Source organism: Sinocyclocheilus anshuiensis, unplaced genomic scaffold (assembly GCF_001515605.1).
Source record: "Sinocyclocheilus anshuiensis isolate Anshui unplaced genomic scaffold, SAMN03320099.WGS_v1.1 scaffold689, whole genome shotgun sequence".
Taxonomy (NCBI): Eukaryota; Metazoa; Chordata; class Actinopteri; order Cypriniformes; family Cyprinidae; genus Sinocyclocheilus; species Sinocyclocheilus anshuiensis.
Window position 1 is genome coordinate 200367 of NW_015536490.1, and position 19199 is coordinate 219565.

The following is a 19199-nucleotide window of genomic DNA, read 5'->3' on the forward strand; positions in this document are numbered from 1 at the left end:
ACCCCCCCAGGGTAAACAGAACAGAACTAACATAAATGTATTGCAAATAAAGTTCAATCATTTTATGTACACATTTTAGAATTAGTCTGATTCAAGGAGAATCAGAAGGCTGAATCCCGACTGACAGAGGAGGAGCTGGGGATGGAGGAGGGTAATTAGCTATTGAGCAATGCGAAAACTGCTGATAATACTGAGGGACCTTATATATGAATGCTTAGATAGGTGTCGTATTCCCATAGGTAGATGGGGATCAGCTGAAGGTCAGCTGATGCGAGCTTGACTAACGTGACCTGCCAGAACTAACACTACGCTTGATATTCAGCAGCAGATAAGCACCAAAACACTAATAAGGGAACCTTCTAACTTGGTATATTACAAAAAATATTATAGAAAGTAAAATACTCATCTTGGGATTGATTCTGGGATGCTGGGTTTCACAACAACAACAAAAAAAACAGCACAACTTCATACATGTAAATTCATTACTTCCTGAAACATGGCATCAAACACATTATCCACCCATGAATCATTCAACACTTGTCTTCATAGGATGTTACACACTGCCGAAGGATTGTGCTTAGCCGTTGCGTTGTTGGTCCAGTATTTCTTGGTACCAAAATCCTCTGGGTACAGGGCGGAATATCCTACCGCTTCCACGGATCTCCTCTTCTGGATGCGGTGCAGCAGGATACGATAAGTTCCTGTTATTGGGCTGCGGCAGTCAGTGCAGGTTTTATTCTGCAGATGTGTGCCACTGATGCCCAGCTCGCTCAGGGCTGACTTCACTTCCTGTTCCTCCATGCACAGGCTCTTCGCGGGGTCAGCTAGGTAATTAGGTGTCGCATTGAAAGCAGGATAGGGTTTGGGGTATTCGATGCCCTTCAGCCAGCAGCATAGCATCAGCTGCGACACCGAGGTCCGGTCCACAGGTACGGGTCTCAGCATGCCTTTGATGGCCAGTTGACAGGACTCAGGGACGTAGGGCGGGATGCTGTACGCCCCCTGCAGGATGCAGCGTTTCAGTCGGCCTAAGTTGTCACCGTAGAAAGGCATGGTGGCGGTCACCATAAAGTAGAGTAGGACACCCAGCGCCCAGATGTCCACATAACGGCCCATGTAGCTTTTGTCTCTGAACAGCTCAGGTGCCGCATACGGCGGGGAGCCGCAAAACGTGTTCAGGGTTTCGGTCGGCTCACTGACAACACTGAAACCGAAGTCACCCACTTTGATGCAGTAGCAAGTGGTGTAAAAAATATTTTCTGCTTTCAGGTCACGATGGATGATGTTGTTTTCATGCTGAAAAATAAACAACGAAATAGATAGATCCATTAGACTGAATCATACTGTGTAAAATGAAACACATACAAATTCATAATTAGAGAAAATGCTTATACTGTACCATGTAAACAAACTGGTTCAGAATGTAAACATGTCATATAATGGAAAAATGTCCACTTTAAATTAAATCAATTACAGAATTTAATCAATTATTATTATCAAATGTTTTTATTGTAAATGTTCTTAACTAAAATATAATTCTTGACCTATACACTACCGTTCACAAGGTTGAGGTCTGTAATATTTTTTTTTTATTTTTTGAAAGAAGTCTCTTCTGCTCACCGAGGCTGCATTTATTTGATCAAAAATAAAAACAGTGATATTGTGAAATATTATTACAATTTAAAATAACTGTTTTCTATGTAAATATATTTTAAAATGTAATTTATTCCTGTGATCAAATTTGAATTTTCAGCATCATTCCTCCAGTCTTTAGTGTCACATGATCTTTCAGAAATCACTCTAATATACTGATTTGCTGCTCAAAAAACATTTCTGATTATTATCAGTGTTGAAAACAGTTGTGTTGCTCAATATTATTTTAAAAACCATGATGTAGAAACATTTTATTCAGGATTCTTTGATGAATAGAAATCTTTTGTAACATTATAAATGTCTTTACTGACATCTTTGATACATTTAATGCTGAATTAAAGTACTAATGTCATTTAAAAAAAACTAAAAAACAATCAATATAAAATCTAAACCCTAAATGTTTGAACGGTAGTGTTAATTCAGTTCAAATTTTCAATTTTTTCAGTTAAAAAAAAAAATAGATATCCAATCTACCTCTGACCAGTAATATTGATAAAAAAAAATAACTATCAAAAAAGATATTGTATGCGCTCCAAAAAGATAACCAGTCCATTCTCAGGTGCGTAAAACAAGAAAAATTTGATCAACCAAAAAACAAAAATGTCCGCACACTGAAAGACGTACAATTAGAGCACTGAAGAAAGCATGAGCTGAAACATCTTTTCACTTTTTTGCACTTTTGTCACCCTATAGATGTTAAATTAAAGTAATGTTTGTGATAGACCCTTGCCTTGGTCTAATTGTATGTCTTTCAGTGTGCAGACGTTTTTGTTTTTTGGTTAAAAAATAAATAAATACAAATTTCACTAAAATAGTCTAATTGAATTGAACAAATTACCGAAATTCAAGTCTCATAATCTATGTTTATAGGACTTTCCAACCCATTTAATTAAAACTAACAAGTCTAATTGCTTAGACATGTAATAGAACACCTCTTCTCAATAAATCACACAGTTTGAGGTATAATTCACGTCTTTAGCATGTGCAGGATGGTTGATGACCTCCGTGAAGTTGGCCCCCCACCCAACGCAAAACGTCGGCAAAATAGTCTCAATCGTTTGTGCTTCGTTTGTGCTGTAAACATTTTCGTTTGTGCTGCTTCGTAAATATTATTTGAATATCTAAAAAACCGAAGCAGCACAAACGAAACTTTTTACAGCACAAACGAAGCACAAACGATTGAGACTATTTTGCCGACGTTTTGCGTTGGGTGGGGGGCCAACTTCACGGAGGTGCTATACGGTTGTTTTGACCCAGCGGTTGGGTCAAAACAACCCAACCGCTGGGTTTGTCCCTTTTTAACCCAGCGCTGGGTTATATTTAACCCAGCATTTTTTAGAGTGTACCTTTTTTCAAGTCAAGTCACTGTAAAAAAAAAAATTGTTGAGAAAAGGTAAAAATCCAATTCAACTTGATGCGTTCGGATTTTTAGGCTCAACTGTTGTCTTAATAACTGTACTAAGTTTTGTGACTTTGAATTTGTTCAGTAAATGCACAATGCCTAATTCAGCCAAGGCATTCTTAAGTAACAGTAATTTTGACATATACTCTTATAGGACACTTAATATATTACATCACAACACAACAAATAACTAACAATAGTGACAAAATAATAACAAAATTTTAAAAGAAGTCAGCAAACAGCAAAACAATAATCCTTTAAGAATAACCACATAATTTATTCATGCTGCAATGCAACATTTGGGGGAATTCTGTTGCTTTGACATGGGTTTTTATGTAGTATTTGAGATTCAAAGTTTTTTTTTTTTTTTTACAGTTTAGGTAGGTGTATTTACATTATGTACAGTTTTTGTCCCCTGTAAATTTAAGCGCAATCTATAAAACCTAAAATGTCGATACTCTATTTTTATAGTGAAGTTCAGTCAACCACAGCTGACATTCTTTTCTTTCTTTTTTTACCATAAATTTCACTTTTTTTTTTCTTTTCTTTTTTAATTAAAGACTTAACCTATAATGTAAGACTTGCGTGACACCAGCATATTGAAATAACATTTCGAACACTGTTTTGGAATATTGCATAGTTGCATCCCTCTAGATGTTCTTGTATAATCCTAATCCATGCCTGCATGTCCTTTCTATTTTAGTTCAAATGTCCAGTATGTCTGCACTGGAGGCAAGATCAGGCTTGCAAGTCTGAATAGAAAAGTCTTTAAGAAGGGTGGATTAGGAGCCACGTTAAGACCATGCATCACAGGTTGCAGACTCGACACACTTCTAAAAATACACAGGATATCCACTGAACTATTTTCAATATCAGTAACACCAATGCTGCAGGAAGAAAACAATAGTTGGGAATAAGACTTAATTTAATCACACTATTTTTCATTAATGACTTTTGCTGCCTTTAATTAAAAAAAATTGCACTGTAACACCAAAAAAAAATCTAAGTGTCATAATTAGCACTTAAATTCTACAAAACAACACAATTATTTTCCACCAACATCTTTTGTACTCTGAAACTGAATCTTAAAAAACAACTGTGTTTAGGAGCAAATATTAAGAGTTGAAATTAAATATTTATTAACTAACAAAATTCCAAATCAATGAAAAAATGATGAGATCTTATGCATATCCAGTGTAATTAATATGCCGTTAATAGAGGATCACGTTAATTTGTCTTGTAAGAAAATTATCTTTATCATTATCATTATTCTCGGTTGATATATTATTCATAATCTATGCAACCTGACACATAACCACTGCTCAAAAAACAGGTCTTAAAATGTATAGCCCTAAGAGATGGTTTATTTCAAAAAAAAATTTTTTATATTTTTCTGCTTGATTACAAACTCTCCCTATACTCTATTCCATGAAGAAATAAACTTTACCTGGTAGCTGTGGATCCTTCATGCTGGTGTATGTATGAATGATCGTAGAGAACAGCACAACAACCTCTCACTCTACAGTCTTCAATCCTCCAGCGATCACCAGCACTCATTCCAATTAGATGGACGTAATAATAGATTAGATTAGATTAGATTCAACTTTATTGTCATTGTGCAGAGTACAGGGTCAATGAAATGCAGTTAGCATCTAACCAGAAGTGCAAATAGCCAGTGTATATAAATAAGAGTAAATACGTACAGTGGGTAAACAAAAGAATCAAACCCCTTTAAATTGGTTAAACCCACATTTGGTTGCTTTGCAGTCTAAAATGAAGATGGACACAGTTTTTGTTTTATCCAGCTGTATTTACTCAGTGCAACTTATAACATCCAAGTGAAAGATATAACACCAACATGTCAGGAAATTAAAAATAACAAAACAGAATCACTGAGTTGGAAAAAGGATCACCCCCTTGTGTCAGTATTTTGTTGAACCACTTTTTGCTTTAATTTTGCTTTACAGTCTTTAGTCTGTTGGGAAATGTCTCCGTCTCTACTAACTTTGCACATCTAGACTTTGCAATATTTTCGTGGCCTTTCTTGAGGAGTGGCTTTTTTCTTGCAACCCTCCCATACAAGCCACAAACTTGATTATGGAGTTAGAGCCATGTACAGTTATGCAGTCGTGGGTGAAAAGGGAGTAGAGAATTGGGCTCAGAACACAGCCCTGTGGTACGCCAGTGTTCAAGGTGAGGATGGAGGAGTTGTAATTATTAAGCTCAGATTTGTTGAGTGATTCTGTGTTTCCACGATTGATGCGAGCATGAAAGATGTTCAGCTCACCTGGGAGTGTGGCATTACTGGTTGGGGGAGGGGTGCTATTTGATGGTTTGTAGTCTGTGAGGGCATGTGCCTGTCCACATAATGCCGAGGATCATTGTTGTTGAATTTATCCTCAATCCGCCGTTTGTAATTATGTTTAGCAGCTTTAATTCCCCTCTTCAGATTGGCCCTGGATAAACTGTATAGGCTTCTTGGTTGCCAGATTTGAAAGCTATGTCACGTGCTTTTAGCAGGAGTCTGACTTCCATGTTCATCCAAAGTTTCTGATTGGGGAATGTTTTAATTATTTTATGGGTGTATACTTTATCGCCATACCTGTTAATGTGGTATAGAACAAGAGCTGGTGTAGATACTAATGTCTGTGAGTGAGGTACGCCAGTGTTCAAGGTGAGGATGGAGGAGTTGTAATTATTAAGCTCAGATTTGTTGAGTGATTCTGTGTTTCCACGATTGATGCGAGCATGAAAGATGTTCAGCTCACCTGGGAGTGTGGCATTACTGGTTGGGGGAGGGGTGCTATTTGATGGTTTGTAGTCTGTGAGGGCATGTGCCTGTCCACATAATGCCGAGGATCATTGTTGTTGAATTTATCCTCAATCCGCCGTTTGTAATTATGTTTAGCAGCTTTAATTCCCCTCTTCAGATTGGCCCTGGATAAACTGTATAGGCTTCTTGGTTGCCAGATTTGAAAGCTATGTCACGTGCTTTTAGCAGGAGTCTGACTTCCATGTTCATCCAAAGTTTCTGATTGGGGAATGTTTTAATTATTTTATGGGTGTATACTTTATCGCCATACCTGTTAATGTGGTATAGAACAAGAGCTGGTGTAGATACTAATGTCTGTGAGTGAGACCAGTGTGGCCTGACAAGCACTGGAACTCATGTTGTCTGCTTCCTCTAGCCATACTTTTACAGTCCTCACAGTGGGTTTCACACGTTTGATGATGGGGGTATATTTGGGGAGCAAGAACAGGGATAAGCGGTCAAATTGTCCAACATGGGGGAGGGGAGTTACTTTGTATGCATCGGGGATGTTTGTATAAACATGATCAAGAGTGTTGTCTCCTCTTGTAGGGCAAAATACATTTTGATGAAATTTGGGGAGTGCTGTCCTAGTTGTGCTGTCTTAGCATCCGGGGGTACATAAACTGATCAGCAGGAACAGTGGGATTTAGTAATAACAGCACCAAGCTCTGTTTACAGATGCAAACGCCCCCACCTTTGCTTTTACCGGAGTCCACAGCTGTTCTATCAGCTCTGTAGATGTAGCACCCTTCTAGCTCAATCGCACTGTTTGGGACTGTGTTATTGAGCCATGTTTCCGTGAGAAATATCCAATGTAACACACCCCAATGGAGCTGCGGAAATGCTGCATGCAAACAGCCGATTCGTGCAAAAAATACTAATACTAAGCTTACAACACGGCACTACAGATACAGGAAATGGAAATTACACATGTAATGACTATTTTCTAGCAGTGATTTTAAACATCTAGTTCTTAACTGTATTAAAATGAAAACTTAACTTTTAAAACTAGGCCTAATTTTTAAACTAGATGATTAAACTGCATTCTGAGGACAAAATATTCTCAATAAAAATCAGATTGGGGCATGTTTCATTGCAGTCAAATGTGTGCTTTATGTTTGAATTACAATTTCTGTTGGCCAAAACAATGGATTTATATTTCTGTATTTACTTTATTTGTCTTTTTTAAATTTCATGAAATTATTTGAATGAATGAAGGATTTATATAGCACTTCATTGTGTATAGCTGCACACCCAAAGCGCTTTACAATCATAAGAGGGGTCTAATGGCAGGTTCCCATTTTGTGACAACTTACCTAATTTACTCCAGAAAATTATTTTTTTTTCATGGGCAATAATGATGGAAAAGTTTAACCCTTGAATTCCACAAATTCCTCAAACTTTAACTTGTTCTCAATGTCATTTTCATATTTCTTGTTCATAGGATGGGGGGAAATGTGTATCACTACCCCAAGTGGGTCAAATTGAATATGTTTTGAGGTTCACATATAGTACAGTTAATATGCAACATGTCAAAAGCCTAGTCAAAGTTTAGATGTAATATTAAATAGGCATTATAATACAATAAACACCCAGTTTATGTAAATATTACAATAAATACCCAGTTGATGCTGTTTGATTATGGCTTCGAAGGTCGAAGCTTCGTGGAAGCTGCTAGCCCCGGCTGGCCCCTTTAGCCCTTGTGTGTGCAGTAAAAATGCGGCTAATAATTTCTGACTGGCATAACTGAACAAACCAAACAAACGTAAACGGGCCAAGGCAGGGCCCCCTACAAGCCTGGGCCCATGGGCTGCAGCCCAGTCAAGAACAATGGTAAGTTCGGCCATGCTGAATAGCTATATTCATCAAAAGCTAATTATTCAAGGAATACTACAGTAGTCTTTCATGGTACCATGGTACTATGTGATGACAAAACAATGAAAATGAATTCTGAGGTAATGAGGCATGAGATTAAGGGTGTGTTCACACTTCTCATGAACCCTGGTGCGATTGCTCTGTTTCATTTGAGTAAGTGTGAACGCTGCCATCCGAACCCTGGTGCGCACCAAACAAGCAGACCGAGATCGCTAAAAAGATGGTTCTCGGTCCGCTTCCAAACCAACTCTGGTGCGGTTCGAATGAAATATGAATGCATCACAGACCAAACACTTCTAAACAAACCAAAAACAGGAAGTAATGACAAGATGCGACGATATGCGACATGATTTAACGACGCGGAACGAGCCGTACCATCTAAAACAAAATGAGCAGAGGGCAAACATGGAGCAACGAGGAGGTAAAGTGGCTTTTATGAGCTCTTCGTGAGGTCACAGGTGGTGGAAATAAAATCATAAGTACACGCAGCAATGAGTCCAGCAGACGGTATTATGTGTGTTCGACTTAAAGCGGCGCTGAGCAGACAGATCTCTGAATGGGTACTTTGATCGGTCTGCACAGCACCGCTTTAAGTCGAACACAGCTTTTGTTTGGGGTATTCGGTGAGTTCCGTCACAAAATATACGTCATTCAACCCGACCAATCAGGTTGTGAACGTATCACTGTGCCTTTAGGTTCGGTATCTTTAGATTCGCTGTCAAAAATGCCAGTGTGAACGCTCAGCGGACCAGAACCAAATGTATAGTTTTCTTTTTTGGTCAGGACCAAACGAACCAAGAGAACCGAACTACAAGTGTGAACGCACAGGAATGGTTTTAGATTTAAAATAGGCTTTAAACATTATTCCGATTATTTACTCCAATATTTACTTTGATTCAGAAAGTCCCTCAAATCAAAATTCTTTTTTTTTCCCCTTGTATGCAGTCAGTATTCTGTTGTTATCACCAATCAGTCTCTCTGAACTGAGGAAACAACATGTCATCTGTGATCGATTAAAAATCATCCTTCCTGGAAGTGCGTTTAATTTGTCAATGGCGCTGTTTAATGGACTTTAACTGACCTATACTGGACAGAATGAGTTGACCCGCTAAAATGACGTTGCGCTGTGACGTCTGTTCCGCCGTCCGCCTCGAGGTTGTGTTTACAGTCAGATTTGGCGGGAGAAGATTAGACAATCCGCTTTCGGTTTAGGTTACGTTCTGTTAAGAGCCGCGTGCGTCAATGGCGGCGACTGCTCCTGCAGCTCCCGCGGAGTCGGAGGTGGACCGCAGCCGAGCTGAGGACGACCCCCGAAGCGCCGAGCCGGAGGAGGACGGGGGGAATGGGCAAGCTGGGCCCACCGCGGGCGCACAGCAGCAGCACCGCCTCGCCAAGTTACCGCTGTCCCGCATCAAAGCTCTGATGAAAGCCGATCCGGACGTGAGTCTGGCCAGTCAAGAGTCTGTGTTCATCATAGCTAAAGCCACGGTGAGATACACACACATACACGTGCTGGATTCGTCTCTTTTCCCTCCCTTCGTCTTTCTAACTCCAGTTCTGTCTGTCTCTTTGTGTCAAATATACAATTTTACTTCTATTTCTTTCTCTCTGCCTACACTCTGTCTCGTTTATATTTTTTTTCTGTAAACATAATAATAATAATGTGAAAGCTTTTTCTGAAATACAAAATGTACAAAAACATTTTCTGCATAAAATTACATATATTTACAACAAAAAAAAAAAGCTGGAAATTTAACAGGCATAATATAACTCCATTTATAAATGCTTGCTAGAAAACATTACTGATTGGTATTGGCTTGCACTTTTTTATTGATGTAATTTTTGCAATTTCAATAAAACCATTTGTATGTTAGCCAGCTAGATAACATGATCTTGATGACAAACCAACAGATTTTGCAACAGCAGTATAGAATGGATCACAGAAAACCAAACAGTTATGTTTTCAAGGCATAAAAATGGACGTGCAAAATCAATGAATGTAAGATTTTCTATTTCTCTCTCCTTTTGCCTGTCAGTTTTAGATCTTTAGGTCTATGTATTCATGGTTTTGTTTGTCTGAGTTTGTGGTTGTAAAATCTTTATTTTATCGCAAATGTAATATGACTAAATATTAATAACTAAGCACTCAAATCCGAGGACTCGGATAAAATTCTCTATAAAGTGTGACATTGACCGCCAATTACTGCAATTGCCTTAGCAATGAAAATTCAAATTAAGTTCTCACAGTGCCAGAAAAATATGACTGGTGCTATCATGTATAAGAGAGGAGGTATTAAAACATTTTGATACTAGTTTGTCTGGGTTTGTCACATGCATGGATACAGTGCTTGTCTGTCTGGATATTCTGAATTGCAGTTCAAACTAGGCTAGATTTGTTGATATGAAAACCTTGATGGGGCCGTTGCTTGAATTCACAGGGCCAAGGACAAAAATGTATGGATGGCCCCTCCGATACACTCGGGTGGGTAAAGACGGTTGTATCGCAGTTAATAAAATGGTACTAATTATTTGTCTGCCTGCAGGAGCTTTTTGTTGAAATGATCGCCAAGGACGCTCTTGTTTATGCACAACAGGGAAAGAGAAAAACTCTGCAGCGCAAAGACTTGGGTAAGTTATAAGTTAAATTCTAAAATAGATTAAATAGAATTTTAACAAAAAAAACAAGTGGTATTTTATTGATGCTGTAATGATTGGTGCTTTTTCTCTTTTGGCAGACAATGCTATTGAAGCAATAGATGAATTTGCGTTTTTGGAAGGTAAGGGAGTCGTAATTTAATGTTATTTCCTGCTGGCAAAGGTCTAAAGGAGTGGGAAAGAGTTTTATGGAATATTTTGATTGCCTATATTTCTTTCCTCCCTTCAAACCTCATTTTCCAAGAATGGCAAACCTAAAACCAAACAATATTCTGCCATGGTGGCAGATTATATGTGACCACGAAGACCTTTGATTCTAGGAATTCAGAAACAAAGGCAGTTGGTAATAACATGGCTGTTTCAATAAAGATATTCTGATTCGTTGTCTAGAGTTCGGTTCGCTTGTTTTTTGTGAAAGTCCATCAGTAACCTGCAGTGAATCGGCTCACAAAGGTGGTCTGAGTACAGTTGATGATTCACAGCATGAATGCAATCTGTCCTAAATTGCTGAAAGATCTTGTCCTAAATTATTAGTTACAATGATAAACAGTTGCAACAGTGTTACTTTGGCTGCTGATGCTACAGTTTAGACCCAAAAGTATAATGTGACATGCAACCTATGAAGGGGAATTGAATCAAACTTTGGTGGAATGAAGCAATTCAACCATGTGTAAGCAAGGTCATGTCTTTAAATTCAACTATTTGCTTTCTGTATCACTCTTGTGTAGGTACCCTGGACTGACTGAAAAGGTGCATAGATATGAATATAAAGACTGTCAACAAGTTCTGAAGTTTCGTTTCAGATTTGAGAAATCAAAAGAGAGGAGAAATCGCTGAGACATGTTATTTTTTCATTGTGATGTTGGTAATGCTTTAGCAGTTTGATAAAATTGTATGGTTGTCAAAGTTGTAAAGTGCAAATTGTATTTTTCAATATTCGAAGATTCTTAAAACAATGTTTAGTGTTTAAATAAAGTGAAGCTCTTTTATCTCTTTCTCAAGAGTGTTGTGTGTACATTGTGTGAGAGGGACAAAAAAAATATTTGTATTTTTTTTTTTTTTTTTTTGAGTGTTTCTTGCATTGACACATGTTCGGTTATCAGCAGAAAGTCTGGTCTGCAAATTATTCTTCCCGCTAAAACCAGAAGAGATCTTTTGACCAACATGTGAATAATGAATAACAGTTTTTGTTTTTACATGCCATAAATGTGATCGATCATATTACAGTGATTGGAAATGGAAACATTCAAATTATGGCTTCTCTATGAATAATTGTAAAAAAACAACAACAAAAAAAAACATTTTTTAAAAATACCGTAAAATGCATGTAGGCTTTGTCTAAAATATATGCCCATCCAAAATTAATTAGTATCCATTACACAGACAGAAAATAAACCCGAACATATTTGATGGCACTAACCTGGCAAACTGTGATCAGTTCTTTTTTGAAAGTGCTTATAGTTATAAGGCCTTTTCTTACTGCAAAAACTATTAATTTAAAGAACTAATTTCGTTTCATTTTGGCACCTTTTTGAAACCTAAAATGACAAATGGGACACCCTATGTTGTAGACTTGTGGACAAATCATTGAGAATTAAAGTCCACAGCCGCTATATGCAAACAATAGTTTTTAAAACAATTTTGTTTTTATTGGGTTATGCAGTGACTTCTGGTGGTTGTGTAGAAAAAAAAGTCTGACTGAAGCTTGTAATTTTTGCTTGTGCTTTGAAGGTTTGTGTTCAATATGCACCAGACAGTCAGTGAAGGACTATGAACAGTGTGCCATCTGAGGCTATACCATAATCAGACCGTCAGACTACCGCAATTTCCAGGATGAGATCACTGTTTACCTGTAAATATCTAGGACTTTATCTTCAGGCATGGAGCTTAAAGACAATATTTTACATGCCAACGTACCCAAAGATTTTTATGAATCACCAGTTCAGGAGGAACTGAGTAGAATGTGAACAATCATCACAGCATAGCATGTGTCTTTCCTGAGATTTATCTAAAGCATGTCCCCAGGGGAAAACAGTCTGCCTTGAATGGATAGTCCTGGTGGCCTCGCAGTGTGAGAGATGCTGTCGATCCAGCAGAAATAAAAACGTTGCCAAAAAATTGAAAACCAATATTTTACGTTAGTTAAGTTGGCTTTCTGTCTTGATCCAGGAAATAAAGTTAATTAATTTTAGATTAAGACAAGCAAGTATGTGAGTCATCACATGAGCAATTTAAACCATGATGAAGAACTCTAGTATGCATGCTGAGAATTCTTTGCATAGTTGTTTTTGTGTGGATGGGTTTTTGTAATGTGCTCCAATGACAAGTTAACAGAAAGACACTGTATTGCAAGGGACTGAACTCACCAACTGCAAAATTCAGTATCATTGTTCTATGGAGAGCTCAGAGTATTTATTAGTATTCATCAATATTGCTATTGCTCACACTTAGGATTAGGAATTTGAATAAACCCTTAACCCAAAGTATTAAATGTTCACATGACATGTTCTTCATTGTTTGTGCTACATTAACACTACAAGTCATATGGCTTTTGAGAAAAGAGGGTTCATTTGTGTTTAATTGGTAATCCATAAAAGCAGACTACACTGTAAAAAATTACCGTGAATTTAACGGTAAAAGACTGTAAAACTGCTACAGTAAAAACCTGTTAAATGGTTAACGGTAAATTCCCCTACTATATACGGTGAAAAACTGTATTGGACATTACATGTAATTTTATGGTAGTATACCGTTTTTGGAAGTGAAAAGGCCCATATAATTTACAATGAATAACCGTAAATTGACATTCCCAGAATTCCCTGCATTACATTTCAAATTTGATTAACTGTAAATTTAAGTTAAAACCATAAAACCTAAAATGTTGCTGCCGTATTTTTTACGATAAAATTCCGGCAACCACAGCTGCCGTTTTTTTACCGTAAATTTTACGGAATATTTTTTACAGTGTAGAATGCAATGTTTTGATAAGAGCCACAACAAATTAGTATTCACAATGAAACAAGCTAAAGCATTCAGAATAACTGAATAACCACGTCTCTGCATTGTGGCGAGTTTAGCATAAGCAAAGACTTAGATTTCATTTAGAAGATCTGGATTTAAATAATCAGATCCTTAAGATTTTAGAATTGTATCATTATTGCAGTGATTAATATGTTTCCAACATGTTTTGCAACAATTCTTTTAACCCTAACTGATGCAGTGTGTAGCTTTTAATTTCTTAAACAACCATGCTGAAAGAGGTACCCATGTCCATATTCCAGGATGACAATGCCAAGATTCATCAGGCTCAAACTGTGGCCATCACAGAGTCCTGACCTTATTGAAAGTCTTGGAATGTGCTGGAGTTGACTTTATCTGCCTATCCAAAAAAAAAAAGGTTGCACACTCTAATATTTTGTTGGAGCGCCTTTAGATTTGATAACATTGTGCTTTCATTGTGGCATTGTTTTGACAAACTTATGCAACATCACAACATTTATTTCCATCAAGAGTTGGCTTGAGTTTTTGGCAGAGATCTAGTATTGACAATAGGCGAGTCCTATCAAAAAAAAACTTTCAAACAGGTTAAGCTCAGGACTACTCACGCTCCTTAAACCACTGTTTCACAATTTGGGCCCAATGAATCTTGAGATTGTCATCCTGGAGTATGGACATGGATACGTCTTTCAACATGGTTGCTTAAGAAATAAAAAGCTACGCACTGCATCAGTTAGGGTTAAGAATGCCAGAAACATATTAATCACTGCAATAATGATCCAATCCTAGACTCTTCACTAGTTGCTTAATTAAATCCAAATGGCGACTTTTTTTGGCCAGGCAGTGTAGTTTGACATATGTTGAATTTACAGAATCTGAATATTATGAATCCATAACCTAAGATGATGCAGGTGTTTTCACTTAACAAACATGTTACCTGACAAGGACAGCTCATCTGGATTAGGTTTCTGGCTCATGGGCAATGGTTCAAACTTGCCACCTCTCAGTCACTATCCTCAATTTTTTCCCACTAGGAATACTCAAGTAAATGGAACAAACTTCCCCCAAATACTCAAACAGATGATGCTGTTTGATTAATGTAAAAGTTGTGTGCATTTGTCAAATGCACTTTGTCAAAAAAACTTGCTCTTGGTTCATTAAATGATCAGTTTTCTTTGAGCAGCAGCTGAAATGTTTCATTCGATGAGATACCTTAATTGTCAACGAGATATGGGGGCAAGATGAGATATTGGCCCATGGAATCAAGTGAGGTCATGGACAAGGTATGTTTTTGCAGCTGAATTCTTGCATGCCTTACACACCCACCTTGGACACGCAGATGGCATATTTTCGATCTAATGATCTCAGGTATGCCGAAACCATAAAGTCCCAACAGTTTCTCCACATGACTCAAGAACTTGACATGAGGACGGGCTCTAAATGTCTGCACATGAGTATCCCTATTGATTCCTGATGTTTTGTTTGTTTGAATGTTTTCTCACACTCCTCCCTGCAAAACAGACCTCAGGACTGTATTTTATCCTGCTCCAACATTTTCAACTGCAATAAATCATAAGTTTGCCAAAAGTTGGGCATTTTAATGTAAGGTGTTTCCTTCTCTTCAGCATTCGACCTCAGACACATATATCATTGAAGAATGCTGTTTTTAATCTTCTTTCTTCTAATGTTGGAAGAATTCTGTATGTATTTATTATTGAGAGCTTTGCAAACTCTCAAGCAAACGGATGATGGGCTCAAAATTGCAGCGATTATGCCACGCATCGCACCAGCACTTGCACAGCTCAACGTGTTAATTGAAGAGAGTTGTGCATTTCTCAACAGTGAGGGGAGATGCTACGACTGTGAAAACAGCACACAAGGGGGGGAGTGAGGGAGATGTGGGTGTGGGTGTGTTAGCGTGTGAGAGAAAAAATAGGGGAAGGGAGGGAGAGAGGACAGAAATAAAAACAGCACAAGAAGACAGCAGACAGCACGGAGGAAAAAATCCCTCTGAGGTTCCACCATGTTCCTGCAGACTGTCTCCATCCTCTTCCTCTGGGCTGTCCTCTTCGGCTGCCTGGAAGGTAAGGTGAAACTCTCCTTAGCATCTGATTGTGATGTTGGAACGGGGCGGTTGGGACCAGATCTCGGCGGGAGGGAAAGAGGCATAATGCTATGATAGCCAGACCGGTTCAGGAGCTTCGGATGCTGGAGTTTCACGCATGTCTGAAGATATGAGGTGTGTTAAAACATGATGGGAGGCACAGGAAGCTCCAAAAAGGACAAAAAAGGAGTCCAAATTTGATTAAGACACATGATTTCTTCTGCAAACTGTTGAGCATGCCAGTTAATATGCACAGTTTATGATACTTAATGATGGGTTCCAGGTGTGATTCTGTGCTGAATTCTGTTGCCGGTTTTTGATTTCTGTCTATGCCAGGGAAGGGTGTGCAAATGCAGCGAGATGTTCAGTGCTGCATGCAGTACTCTCACGGCAAAGTCCGGACCAAAGACGTCCTGAGGTATGAGAGGCAAACGGAGGGGCCAGATTGCAGCATAAGAGCCATCATGCAAGTATTCCAGGCATCCTGGAGCAATCACAGACATGGAAAATATGCCCTATTTAAGCTCACAGGCATTGCTGTCTAAGCAGGTCAGATTTTTATTACTGAGAGCGGTAATTGTCAGGCAAGTAGAGCAAAAGAATGCACTCAGGCTGGGTGGACAATGCCCAAACTGTTTCTTCACAGAGGCCAATTTAGACTGCACTGACTTGAAGCGTAGCAGATTAAGAGATTTAGGATTTGCCTTATGTAAAGAGAGAGGTTTTGGGGGAGCTCTTGAGATCTTGGCGCTCACGTTCTCGCTTGTTTGAATCACGACAGATTGTACACCAAAAAGGCGGTGAAGTGCGCTGATCCAAGGGACAGGAAGGTGAAGAGGTTACTACGGAAACTGAACCAGAGGATGGGAGCCAAAGCCCGCAGGACCATGTGGCTACATCCACATATGAATCTACCCGTCATGTCGGAGGTAAGATCTCCGTGGATTTAAGGAAGTAACAGCATCAGTGTCCAAATAAAACTTATGCTCTGTGGTCCAGAAACTAAGTGGCTTGAGTGTAATTTTCTCTTTATTGACAGGTCGCAGTTGTTAACTCTCAAAAGATGAACAAGGTAAACAAGGTCTGCAGGATGCCATTTTAGTGTTTTTGTGGAAGTAAAAATTTTTCCATCGATAAATTGATTTCTAGAGATAATGTATCAACCTGACGGATGTACCATTAGATCAGAGGTTAAAGGGTTAGTTCACCCAAAAATAAAAATTAGCTTGTGTTTTACTCACCCTCGAAGCATCCTAGGTGTATGTGACTTTCTTCTTTCAGACGAATCCAATCAGAGTTATATTAAAAATTGTCCTGGCCCCTCCAAGCTTTAACAATGGGGGTAAGCGGGTGTTCGGTTGTCAACAGTTCAGAAGACGTGAAATAAAGTGCGCGCATCCGTAATAAAACGTCCCTCACACGGCTCCGGGGGGTGAATAAAGGCCTCCTGTAGCGAATCCATTCGTTTTTGTAAGACAAATATCCATATTTCAAACGTAATACTTTTTTCTCACTTCCGCTGACTGTGGTATGCAGAAGACATGCAGACGGATGACGTAAGACGTATGCGTTGCGCGCGCGCCTCTGAGAAATGCAGGAGCAAAGGAAACAAAGTTTCCTTACTTTAGCAAAGGAAAACCAGTCTCCTCTTGGCTTATATCGAAATCCTCCGACATTTTTCTTTACAAATCCTCGTTTTGTGCTTCTAGTTCGTGACCAGCGTTTTGTTTTGTTCTCTCTCCACGCTCTTCACTAATCATGCAACATCAACGTCTTACGTCATCCGCCGGAACGCCTTCCGCATATGACAGAATACCGGAAGTGAGAGAAAAGTGTTTTTACGTTTGAAATATGAATATTTATCTTACAAAAACGAATGGATTCACTACAGGAGGCCTTTATTCACCCCCCGGAGCCGTGTGAGGGACGGCTTTTTATTTTAAAGTTTTATTTTAACTTTTGAACCAAAGTTTATCATATGTGATTAATCTAGGTACTAGTCTGTTTGGTTAAATGCTAGTCTTTATACTTACTTATATTTTATACTATGACTTCGTAATGTCCGTGAATACTTAAGTAATCACAGTTGCTTTCTTTCCTTTTAGACCAAGTGAAAGTTGAGGGAGGACAGGTGATTCATGAAACTCCAGCCTTCTTGTGTGTCAACTGTTTTCTTATATGTATAAGAAAATTATATGTAGACTCATAGCATTCACTACCAAACACTATGTTATCCAGATATATTGTGATATTTAGATGTCTTCTCAAATGACTGTTAATCTATATGCCAAAGTATTCTTCTCTGAGACTTCTTAAAGGTTGTTTATAATCTCTGCAGCTATTTATAGTCTCTATAACTTATATAAGCTCTTCTATAGAGTCCAGTAAGCTGGTATGACTGTTCTCGACCAATTTATAGTGCAATTACAGATGATCTTGTGTATGTTAAAACACAACTAATTTTTATATATAATAATAAATGGGAAAAAAAATGTATGTATGATTTTGTTTTTATTGTAAAAGACTAGTAACTTATTCCCCCTCTCCTAGTGGATGAGAGGTTAAAGGTCTTTTCACACTGTGCTTAACCCGGGGTTATCGTAGTTCTAAACCACATTTTTAACCCTGGGTAAAGGTACTTTTCACACCTGTAGTTTAGAATTGGGTTTATCACTGCTTTTTACTCTGGTTTATGAAAGCCTGCTCCGGAACAGGTTTAGCCGCATTTTGCGGTGTCAGACGTGTACAGTGTGAAACGATGCGATGTTGCAATGTTATGGCTAGATGCTTAGCAACAGACAGCCAATCGCGTGGCTCATATTCATGTGCTGTGGACCATAGATATGAATAGGTAGAATCCACATTCGACCGCTCCAGACACGTCGACGCGTCCGCCATCTTGGAACGGTCTATATGTCGTCACTCAGAATAAAAATCAATGAATTTCAAGATGCAACAACTTTGTGCAGCATCTGGTTATAAAAAATGCCTAATTTTAAATTCTTGAAGAAACTGGATAAACCTTCACGTTTGGTTTGTGTTTTTAATATGTATTAACTCAATTAAACTAAAGTACCTTTTAAATGCCTTGTTAGCTAATGGCTTCATCTTGTTGTTGTGTTAGTTTAGCAAAAGCATCTTCTGAAGTTTACTGAAGATATAGATATTAATGCGTATAACTACAGTTGCAGTGCAGATGCCGGCATTGCTCTCGAGGGTTCACGGACCGGCTTTGACATTCCAATATGGCGGACGGCTTACGTATTAAACAGCCGCTAATATGCATCTCTAGATATACATATGCTTTGAACAGTCACGGAAGCGTTTGAGGAGAAAATGTCAAAAAGTGATGGAAAACACGTGAACTGGAGTGATATATTTAACAATATTAGTTTTTTTCTGTATTTTTGATCAAATAAATACAGCATTGATGAGCATAAGAGACTCCATTTAAAAAAAACATTACAAATCTAAAAGATATACCTGTGTGTGTGTGTGTGTGTGTGTGTCTGTCTGTATATATATGTGTATATATATATATATATATATATATATATATAAAATAGGCCTGTGTGTGTATCCCTTATTCTGTTCCTTATTTTTCTATGAAAAACCACGATTGTCCCTTATTTTCCTTTTCTGAAGTTGGCAACCCTATAAACAGGTCGCGTGCTGCGTTCATCCAATCAATGAAACTGACA

At 38.3% G+C, this 19199-nt stretch overlaps 3 protein-coding genes across 4 annotated transcripts; 2 read left to right on the plus strand and 1 right to left on the minus strand.

Moving 5' to 3' along the window:
* Positions 1-242: 242 nt before the first annotated feature.
* On the minus strand, positions 243-11805 carry LOC107685131 (serine/threonine-protein kinase NIM1-like). Its single transcript, XM_016481645.1, has 3 exons — positions 11800-11805; positions 8118-8120; positions 243-1296 (listed from the first exon to the last, which is right to left on the minus strand). The coding sequence occupies exons 2-3, from the start codon at positions 8118-8120 to the stop codon at positions 544-546; spliced, it is 756 nt and encodes a 251-aa protein (XP_016337131.1). The 5' UTR covers positions 11800-11805; the 3' UTR covers positions 243-543.
* On the plus strand, positions 8797-11375 carry LOC107685140 (DNA polymerase epsilon subunit 4-like). Its single transcript, XM_016481658.1, has 4 exons — positions 8797-9230; positions 10286-10370; positions 10478-10519; positions 11126-11375. Exons 1-4 carry the CDS (start codon positions 8985-8987, stop codon positions 11137-11139), a joined length of 387 nt encoding a protein of 128 aa, XP_016337144.1. The 5' UTR covers positions 8797-8984; the 3' UTR covers positions 11140-11375.
* A 3260-nt stretch (positions 11806-15065) lies between the features above and the next one.
* LOC107685327 (C-C motif chemokine 20-like) lies at positions 15066-17990 on the plus strand. Of its 2 annotated transcripts, XM_016481881.1 has the most exons (5): positions 15067-15478; positions 15835-15964; positions 16280-16427; positions 16538-16570; positions 17604-17990. In XM_016481881.1, exons 1-5 carry the CDS (start codon positions 15418-15420, stop codon positions 17610-17612), a joined length of 381 nt encoding a protein of 126 aa, XP_016337367.1. In that variant the 5' UTR covers positions 15067-15417; the 3' UTR covers positions 17613-17990. The 2 variants fall into 2 exon arrangements, with proteins under 2 accessions (XP_016337372.1, XP_016337367.1); XM_016481886.1 differs by lacking the exon at positions 16538-16570 and having other exon boundaries at positions 15066-15478.
* Positions 17991-19199: the final 1209 nt, after the last annotated feature.